Source organism: Leuresthes tenuis, unplaced genomic scaffold (genome assembly GCF_036924035.1).
Source record: "Leuresthes tenuis unplaced genomic scaffold, fLeuTen1.0.hap1 SCAF_22, whole genome shotgun sequence".
Classification (NCBI taxonomy): Eukaryota; Metazoa; Chordata; class Actinopteri; order Atheriniformes; family Atherinopsidae; genus Leuresthes; species Leuresthes tenuis.
In genome coordinates, this window is record NW_027325376.1 from 14,978,775 (window position 1) to 14,989,662 (window position 10,888).

At 38.9% G+C, this 10,888-nt stretch overlaps 1 protein-coding gene across 1 annotated transcript in view; it reads left to right on the top strand.

Annotated features, from left to right (window-relative positions):
- The window catches only part of LOC140281691 (GTPase IMAP family member 8-like), a 32,890-nt gene extending 26,283 nt beyond the window's left edge, over positions 1-6,607 (top strand). Inside the window, exon 4 of the mRNA XM_072376186.1 lies at positions 6,501-6,607. Within this exon, the coding sequence (XP_072232287.1) occupies positions 6,501-6,607 (107 nt within the window). The remainder of the gene's footprint in view (positions 1-6,500) is intronic.
- The last annotated feature ends 4,281 nt before the right edge of the window (positions 6,608-10,888 follow it).

Here is a 10,888-nt window from a genome sequence, read left to right on the forward strand (position 1 = left end):
GAATGCTCTTCTGTTTTTTCATTTGCCACTGTTGTTGTCAAGTTGACTTTGGTTTAATTTGGCTCAATGGGTGGACAAAATGGTCCATTTTGATGGATTTCTTTAAAAAAAATGCATAAAAGTAGAAGGAGTGAACTGTTTTGCAGGCTTGTGAGTAACTATTTTATATTTTCTAAAGTGAACCAATCACATTATTTTCATACAAATTCAGCTGGATTTAAGTTAGATGTAGAACACTGTAATGTTAAAAAAGATTTGCTGTAATGATAGAACTTTGTTATCTAACTTGCTGTGAGCAGAAATCACTGGATACTTCCTGCTGATCATAAATGAACTGACATGAGTTCAAAGGCTTGTCTTAGAGTATGTTCATTAATAACTAAGCCTGAATGTTAGTATGCAGGGTCTCTGCAAAGAAACAACAGTTTCAGAGCAGGCAGCGTCCTTATGGCACATAAACAAACCCAGTTACATGAAATTCTATGATGTCGACTTCACATTTTCTGTTGACACATGAAAAGCTGAAACCCTTCCAAAGTATCTTGAACAATTAATCATCGTTTACTTTCTAAAAAAGTTATTATCAGGAAAATGGTTTATAGTACTCCATAGGACAGATGAAACGTTAACAGACAGCTATGTACATTTACAGATCTGACTGACAGCTGGAATATGCAGCAAGAGGTTGGATGGAATCAAATCAGTTGGTGGTCCCAAGAGTCATTATTCTAGAGCTTGATGTTTCTCAGTTGATAAAAGTGATAACATCACCATTTGTATAGGCTGCTTCAGTATACATTTCATGCTTATAGTCTCGCTCAATTAGGCCACATAAAGTACTGTAATCTGAACAGAAGTTATTCTCATATGAATGTCTATGTGATTGATAGAGATTTCAGATCAGCATTTCTGTTAGGCTACATGAAAAAGGCTGTATTGTAACTCTATGATTTTGTATAATTGTGTAAGCTATCAGTGGATAAACAGCAGTAAAAGTATTTGTAACTTTGGACAAAGAAGGTCAAGGGCAAAGATACTTAAATGTATATTTAAATGTATTTGGATGTGAGTAATCTTCTGCTCATGGCAGGAAAGATTAGAAAACTTCTCCTGTTTGTGTGGTTTTTCCATTCTGATTGTTTGAAGTGCTGCGGCTTTGTCACACAACAACGTCGCAGCACATCAGCTACATGCATCTGGCTTCTGCCATGGATGAAGAATGGGCAGAAGAAAATATACAACCTTCAACATGGTGCATTTTACTGAATACGGTGCGGTGTGACATTCTGAGCCAGAGCCAGGGTGGGACCAATTTTCAGCCTGAGACTTCCACATCCAAGACTAGCTCAATTCTAACTGATGTGGAGGAAAATCCAGCAAAAGTCCAGTTCTTAATATGAAGCTTTTTGTTGTTCAAAATTAAACCCATTCACCACAGTTTAAACAGTGTGCTGTGTTAAGTGTTTATTCAGTTGTTTGTGTGGATCTTACACACAGCATTTAGGTTTGAATCATCAACAAGTGCCCAAAACATTCCATGTCTGGATCTGCTAAAAGAAGCGTCCAGTGTGGACACAGTTACTGCAGAAACTGCTCTGAGCTACATGGGTCATTTGGTCATGCAGACAGTAACAAACTATAATAACAATTACATTCACAGAACATGTGACCTCTGGTGCTCATGAGAGCAGGTGCATGTGAGGTGTTAAAATGGTGTCTGAGAAAAAGTAGAAAGAAAGTTTTTTTTAGTTTGAACCATGATGATTTTTTGCTTTTTAACAAAAATCAGTTGGTTTTGATTTCTAACCCAAACCAGGAACTAAATCCTGCCAGGAACTGAGAAAGAGTTTTCGTTTGTTGTGTTCATGACTGACACTCTAAGAAGCTTTTTTCAACCCTTAAATTTCACTCACCATTACATCACTACAAAAGCAGCACGCACATCTGTGTTATGTCAGAGAGTGAAACAAAAGTTAGAACCTTACTCTGATTGTCTCTGCCTCCCAGATGAAGCCTCAGTCAGCCACTTCAGGTCTGGTTCAGGCTGACATTGAAATGAAATATTTTCCAGTCAAAATTTTGGTCGTTTTTTTAAAGTTTTCACATAAAAATCTTGGAAGTTTGCAGCCTTTTAAAATGCTTTCAATTCATAGAACCATAGAATGTACCCCTTCTATTACCTTTGGGGTCAATTTGACCCCATTCAATGTTTAACGTCTCTAAATAAATTATTGACATCATTTTTTTTTGTTGCTTAATATTTCATGACTTTTCCTTATTTATTGGGGACAACTGGGTAAACATAAAATTAACAAGAAGATATGTTTTGAATTTCCTGTACACAGCTTGTATGCATCAGTGTTCTTCGGGGTCAATTTGACCCCAAGCTGTTTTTCACCGTGTAAAACATATAAGAAATATCAACAGTTACACACCTTGGTTCTGGTTGTTTTTGGATGATATTGACGACACTATAACAAACAATTGTTTAATCTTCAGAAAGTTTTAGGGCCCTAACCTTACATAACCCTTGTGGTGTGTGTGTGTGTGTGCGTGTGGGTTTTTATGTCTCTGCCTGTTCCCTCGCTAGGTTGCAACATTGTCGATGAATTCAAGCTTCGAAACCTGTCTGCTCTCACGTTCCTACATATTTTAGCCTCTTTCTTGCGGGAACCAGTCTTGATTTGCTCAGACTCTATCCCAGCTGCCAATGCTGGGGGCGGGAACTTATGGTTCCCGTGAAGACAGTTTTAGTCCACACAACATGAGGGGTAGAGCAAACTTATAAAAGCTTGCACAGCAGTCTTCTTGGTTTTCTGTGTGCTCTCACAAACTGCATGTCTTCTCAGAAATGGTCTGTGTCAGTGATGTGTTGTCACAACTCTTTGACCAGGACAGTGGATGAGAATGTGTCGGAGACAGAGGATGATGTTGAGGAGGACCCTGATTATGAGGCATCTTCTTCTGATGAGAATGATAATAATACATTTATTTTTTCATTCGTTAGGCACCTTTCATGACACTCAAGGTCGCCGATGTCACTGATACCTTCAGTGTTGACCCTCCTGTCTCTCAACCACCAACAAACATACTGCCTTCCAAAAATGGAAAGTTAGTATGATCTATCTCCTCACTTCTTGAACAACAGGGTAGACTTAGTGCTGCTAATGTAATCAAAATGGTTCCAGGCCCCACCAGAAAGGCTGTCAGCCATGTCCAAGACATAAAATCAGCATTTGAGCTATTCATTACACCGTCTATCGAAAAGGATGTACTTGAGATGATAAATTTAGAGGATAGCCGCGCATATAGGGAGAGTTGGAAAGACTTGGATGTGACCCACTTGCAAGCCTACATTGGGATGCTCATTTTGACCGGAGTGTACAAGTCAAAAGGTGAAGCAACAGCAAACCTTTGGGCTGCTGAAACTGGAAGGGCAATATTTCCAGCCACGATGTCTCTAACTATTCTTGATAACAGAAATTGTTTTTCATTCCAAATAATATAGATATAAAAATATATATATTTATAATATAGATATAATATAAAGCCATTAAAACACCAAAAATTTAAGTAGTCAATTTAAATTTATTTAAGTAGTCAATAAACAAACATAAAGTACTGGACACTCAAACTTGGAAAACAATATTAACTCTAATAATTTTCTGAACCCCAAGGGTAAAAGATGTTAGTAAATTTGAAGGTAACAGGAAGGATACAATAAGTATTATGTTACGCATATATTGATGCCACACACGCACTCACACATACGCACTCACACACACATACGTACTCACACACACATACACACTCACACATACGCACTCACACACACATACACACTCACACACACATACGCACTCACGCACATCCTTCACAAATGAAAATCAGAACTAAAACTGTTGTACAGTTTTGTTCTTTTTAGAATAACATTAACAAATAACAGATAACTTTGTCTCTGGACATTAATTGTAGCTTCTGCAAGTGTTATTCTGTCATTCTTCAAATCAACAAAAATCTACAACCAATTCAAGTGTAACGCTTCACATGCACAGGGTTTAAACAAGTTTGTTTTAGGACAGCAGCATTATGTCCCAGAACTGTAGGGGGAGCCAAAGAGTAATAAATAAATAAGTAAATAAATAAGCCAAATTCTCAAGTGATGCAGATTAACACATTTGCATAAATGACATCATTAGTTATAATGATGTCATTTCAGTCAGTCAAATAGAGAAAGACTTTCAAATGAGGGGTTCCAATAAACCCATGAAAGATTTCACATTTTGGATGCCATGTTTAGTGTATGACTATCTTCATGTCAAATCTACAAACCCTCAAACTATAGGCTAATGTATATTATTATATTATATATATTTTTCACTTGGTTATGTGCGTATTCTGTCAGTAATTTGTCATTTTTTGTAAGTAACATCTACAAAAGAACAAACTAATTTGACTTGATTCAGCTGACAATAATTCAATCTGTAGCTAAAGCCTTTTCCATCCGATTCTTCTGTAGAAAACAGTTGTTGCTCAAACACATCATAATGTTCCACAGTCTCTTCAATTCTGTTGTTATAGTTTATTTTCAGGCAATTCCACAGTTGGAAATCATATTATCTATAAACTCTAAGAAAAAAGATCAGCAGTTTTAGGCAGACAGATTAAACTTTTGTTGGGTTTGGTGAGAGCATTAACCCTTAAAATCCCATTTTGCAAAGAATCAATTTATGAAACCCTGTTAACGTGTCTACAAGGTGTTTTTGTGTTGCAGGATCTATTCTTAAGCAGATTTTAAATTTTTAACAGTTTGTGTTACAGTTTTTCATGGTGAGATGTTGGACTCACATCACTGTCTGAGAATGACCAACCAACTGGCCAACCAGCAGAAAATCACAGTACAGTGAAAGTGAAAGAATTTTGAGGCATTCAAATCCTTCTTTTTCCTTGGTTGTCCATACCAGTTAAACCACATTCATATCTACTTCTCTAACCTATTATAGCTATTATAGGGTGTAGCCTTTTCATAAATTCCTTGGAACAATGCCGTAGGCTGTGTAGTTTCTTTTGAGTCATTTCCTCATACATATTCTGCTGCTGTACGTAGACAGCAAGTTTCCAAATGATTCATTAATAGCTAAAAACAGTGGTTAACCAAGTCAACACATACTCCTGTTTATTAACTGAAGTGTTCACTAAAAACTTCAGTGTCCAGGTGTTTTATATGGATAATGTGGCTTTTCCCAGGTTGGCTGATTATTGCCAGTTTTACCTTTTAAGCTACAATTCTGCTGTACTTAGAATCCTTTTTATCACTCATAAAGTCAATAAACATTTTTGAAAACAAATCTTTATCTGATTTTTTTTTTCCTGTAGCTTAATGTTTTTGCACGTCTTCGACCCAAAGGTCTTACTGTTTATTGTTTTACTTCTGTAACTCCATTTCATGGAGTTTCTGTGTTGCCGTTACAAACAAACAAAAAAAGTTCCTCTTTTCTGACTTGTGAAAATCTTGCTCTACCCCAAAAAGGCATGAAAAGGTGGAGCTGGTGTTTTACATCACATATTCCATTGATATAACAACATTGTTGTCCATAATTATTATCATGGTCAACAATGTTGAAGTTTTTCTCATAGGGCCTGATGTGGTAGAAAATATTTTTTCAGGATGTTTTTAAAATCCTGAATGATACATAAGAATCAGTTATTTCAATGTTTTACAGTGAACAAGCATCACATCATAGTTTTCCCTCATTCAGTTTGCTTTCGTTTTCCTGAACTTGTTTTACTGGTTTAGTTGGATTGTTCTTGGTTTGTTGGTGTTCTTTGACTTAGTTCAGTTTCTGTTGTACATTTAGTTAGTTTCTGCTTCATGTGAATTCTGTTCAATTCTTAGTCTTTGGTTCAAGCGAGTTTTTCATTTTGGTTTCTCTGCTGTTTCCTGACATTATCCTTCAATGTACTCAGTTGCCTTTGTCTTGTCACTTGATCACTATGTTACAACCTGTTTCCACTCACCTAATCACCCATTCCAGCATACTGTATGTGCTCTTTGGTTTTCCTTATTCCCCAGATCACTGTTGTAGCACTCCCTGTACTTTTGTGGTTTCTGCTCAGCTATGTTTCTTGTTTGTTTTGTTTCCAGCACATGGCGCTGCTTTTAGTTTGTACATAATAAACATTTAGGTTCTGACACCTATGTCTTTCACGCCTTTTTGCTCCTTGGGTTGGACCTCTTCTTGGTAATATGGACTGTGACAGTGTCCACACCTGGACCCAACAAGCTATTTCTAGTTAATCCCATTTCTTGCTGGGACAGTGTCAGAGCCCATGTTAGGGCCACACTGCTGCAGCTCCTGCCCAGCGCAAAGGCAGAGCCTGTAGACAATGGCCGCGTTTCCCAGATTCGCTAAGAAGCTCTTAGTGCTAAGAGCTTCTTAGGAGCGGTCTAAGTTAGCGCTCCTAAGATGTCCCTGTTCTATGTCCCTGTTCCTGTGCAGGGGTCTGTAGGTGCTATGCCATGGCCAGAGCTCAAACATTTATGCCGGAGCCAGGGCTGGAGCCCTTCCTTACGATTTTGGGATCTTCCAACCCCCTGGTCACTTAATTTACAGTACTCCAGGAGGATTAGTCATGCTTCAGCAAATACTGTCATTCGCAAAAATATAGTGTCGGACAATACTACAAAACATACATTGATCTTTTATCTTCTGCTTATCTGAGGTCAGTCATGGAGGCAACAGGTCCAGTAAGCAAACCTCTGGAAAATAATATGATACTACTACTACTAGTACTACTACTACTACTACTACTACCAACAATAATAATACTTGTGTGACATGCCCAGCTATTCCAGTAAAGTAGGCTAAATTCAAGACCAACAATGCCATCCTGGGAATTTCACTCAGGGAATATTCCTTATTTAAAAAGGTGATTAGAAACTTTTACAAGGAGATGCTGCCACAAGAAAATCCAGACCACCACCTCTGGGAGCTCTGCCTCTGAAACAAGAAAACACTTTGTAATAAAATGGGGATAACAGGGAGCCCCTTCAAGCTACTGATCAACACTAAATACTGTGGAGATCAACAGCTAAGAAAGGCCTCCCACCAACAGTGAAACAGAAAGCAAATTCAAAACTAAATAATATGGTAACTACTTTAGGGTAAATCACAAAAAAACACCAGTCAATCTGTTAAATAAACAATCGAGTGGCGGGTAAAAATACATTCCTCTTTCCAAAGGTTTAAAATCAGGCCAATCCCAGTCTCAAACAATGTGCGTACGCTCACGCCAAAGCGCCTGTCACCTGTTGCGGTAACAGTGCTTGGACTATTCAGCCGTGTAACCAGGGACTATTGCACTCCGCCCAAGTGCAACGTGAGTGATTGAGGAAAACCCGCACCAACTCAGATTGCTCTGTCAAGCCAAAAATAATGAAGTCAGAAGGCTAACATGCATATTGTCTACATGAGATTAACTGGATTATAGCTATAATTGGGTTATGCTCCATATCTGAGCAAGGTTAATTATCCTTGGAAATATGGCGGTAAATAAATCGAATCACTGGCAAAAAGCATGTCATACCCCTGTACGATAGGTGGCGCTGTACCCATTTCAACTATAATAGAGCCCCTTCCTGTGGCACTCATGTAACCCCCACTGATGAAAAATAACAAGATCCAAAGCACGAAGAATGAATGTAGGGCAAAACAGCAGCATTCCTGTAGCCTAAACCACAGCTGCAGCAACACAAGCGGTGGTCACATTCCAGCTACCAAGGACCTCAAAACATGCCCAGGATCCCTGGCATGAATAACACGGTATATTAGACAATGAGTTATTTGGAAGTTTTCATTTTAGTGGGTGTTACATACAGATCAGGCAGTGACTCACAACACCCAACACAGGAGGCAGCATGACACTTATTCAATTACCTGCAGTATAAACCTGAGGCAAAGCACTCACTTAACAACAATAGGTTAAAGGTTGATGAAAGATAAGAAGCAAACCTACTGAGAACAATCCAGAAGAAAACAATAGGAGGAAACTGTCACGATTTACGTTCTGTTTCATGTCTTGGCTCGTCATTTCCAGATTTATTTTGAAAAGTCACTAATCTTGTCCTCTCGTTTCAGGTAACTTTCCCTTCCTCCCGTGTCATGCGTCTCATTGTCTTCCCTGATTCCCAAGTGTTTCCACCTGTTCCCCTTGGTCCCTCATGTGTTCAAATAGTCTGCGTTTCCTTTGTCTCGTGGCCAGTATGTTGTCTCCTTTTGAGCTACATTACAAGCCCTTTGTCTTGTCTCATGATCCATAGTTCCACGAGCCTGCAGTGAGCAAATCTCCTGCAGTGCTGTCTTGTTTTGTAATTTATTCATGTTCCGTAGCCTTAGTTTATTTAGTCCAACACGGTAAGTTTCATAGCCTTGTTTTTTACCTCCGTTTCAAGGAGTGATTTTTGGTTGTAACTTTCCATAACCGCCTCCGATTAGCGGAGCGTTCATAGTTGCCATCATTGAAGGTGAGTTTATAAGTTTATCGTTACAGTTCACAGTGCCTCTGTTTTTGTAAAGAGTGCGACTTTTGTTTTACTCCACCTCATTAGGAGAGCGTGTCTTTTGTGTCTTTTGTTAGTGTTCATAGCTTTTCTGTTTTCCTCCCAGTTTGGAGAGATTTTATGTTTTGTAATTTTCATAGGTGCGCTCCTCTATCACCATAGATACGGAGGAGAGCGCTTAGGATTTTCATAGCCGTTCGTTTGCGCTGCCATAGCCCTGCATTGCTGTGATGTGTTTGTTTATTATAATAAAACGGTTACATGCTGCCATTCCGACATCTCGTCATTCCGACATTGGCCTCCAATTGTCGGAATGGCGACACTTAATTTTTTTATCAAACGTCCCGTCATTCCGACAGTTCCTTTTAATAGCCTATGTTTTACCCAAAACATTTTGCACTAATGATATGCCGGCGCACAGTTTGGCGCACAAACTCTGCACATGCAGAGGCCACAGCCTCGCAAACAAACTTTAATAATCTATTATCAAAACCCCCCGAATTTCAAATATAAAGCTACAGATATTAATGTAACTCTGGCGAGACTAAAACTGATTAAGCAGAACTACAGTGTCAGTGAGCTGTCCACAGAGCCAATGCGTCTTTTGCACGCTGTCATCATATGCAAAAGTAATAATTGCAATTACAGATATCACGGCTACTGCACAGGACACAGTTGCGAGCACTTTGCGTTGCCTTGCCAATAGGAGAAGAGAGAAATGACAGCATAGAACGTATAAAACACAACAAAATGCAGTAAAAAACGTTTATTCATATTATTCACGTGATTTATGAGTACTCGCTCCAATTATGGGAAGCGCGGATGGGCTTTGCGCATTTGGCACAAACACACAGCCTTTGCGCAAGGCTTTATACAGCCTGTTGATATCTTAAGGACCTAACTGGTCACACCTGGGAGTAAATGTCATGTAGAGATTGTTTTTACATGACATTACAGCTGAACATATGGCTTTCATCCACAAACCAACGTGGGAGCCCGAAGACGCATGTGACAGACGCACATAGGCATGCGTAAAACCAATTTTGACCACTTCATGCTGTTTATTTGCTTTCTTGTAGTTAACTTTAGTTTCTTTTGGATTCTTGTGCGTATTATGGAGCCATTTCGGTCCATGTTTGTAAGCCTTTTTTTCCTGGATTAAATTTTCGGAAGTTGAAACAAGTGGCATTGGAGTGTGTGATTGAAAACCACCACGGTCTGCTTCTCCTCCTCCAGTTGCCGAGACTTTGTGTTGTTTTTTTTTGGGTCGAAGACTTATCTGTAAACATGTGTTAAACATATAAGTAGCATAAACCGAAAGAAGGGACTCACCTGTTGAGTACCGCACATTCCCTTATACGGAAAGCCTTGTCGGAATGGTGGGCTGTCGGAAAGTGCGGGATTTCGGTATGGGTGTTACCACCCTAATAAAACCACTTGGAACCACACGACCCTGCATCTGCGTCCTGAGTCCCACGGTACTTGACAGAAACCACACAACAGCTCGCTGATCTAAAGATGATTAAATGCTAAGGATAAGCAAATATTACAGAATGACTGATCAAATTAATCACCACAGACACATCTGCAAGAGCAACATAAGTCAGGCAACAGGGCGTGCACTCAACACAGGAGAATACCATTTTAACGAAGCTGTGCTGAAGCCATCCTTTTAAAAGTAATTTCAAGCTGATATCAGCTTTGCAGGCGGTTGCTAAAGTAGGTTTATAGTTTATATTTGAAATGGTTTGAGGTAGAGTGTTTATGAAAGACCCAAATGCAGATGCAGCAAATGATCAGAGGCTGAAGGAAACTGAACTGATTTATTTCAAACCTAAACAAAAGGTGAGGCCAAACCAGAAGTACATAAAAACAAAATGGAGATAAAATAAAAAAACCAAGACAAATCAGAAACCAGAAACGAATGAAAATGGAACAAGTGGTGGTAACAGCAAGGTTCTGACAGTGACTATGAGAGAACAGAGAGCTTAAATACTGAAGAGAACTGATTGTTGAAAGGTAGCAGCTGAGAAGATTGAACACAATGAGTGAGTGACCTGAACGTGGAGGCTGAGGAAACTATGCGTGAGAAATGTGAAACAAGAAACCTGATTGAAAACAAGGAAAGACAACAGATTCCAGAAACCGACAAAGATAAAACATGTGACATAAATCATAACTAAAAAACATGACTAAACTACAAGAAAAGAGAATAGAACAAAACCCAGAAAAAAAACAAGACAAATCCAAACCAGAGCCCATAAAATCTAGTTTGACACTAGCTCCGCCTCTAAAACAGCATTAGTTTTATATATTGCATCTCGAGGA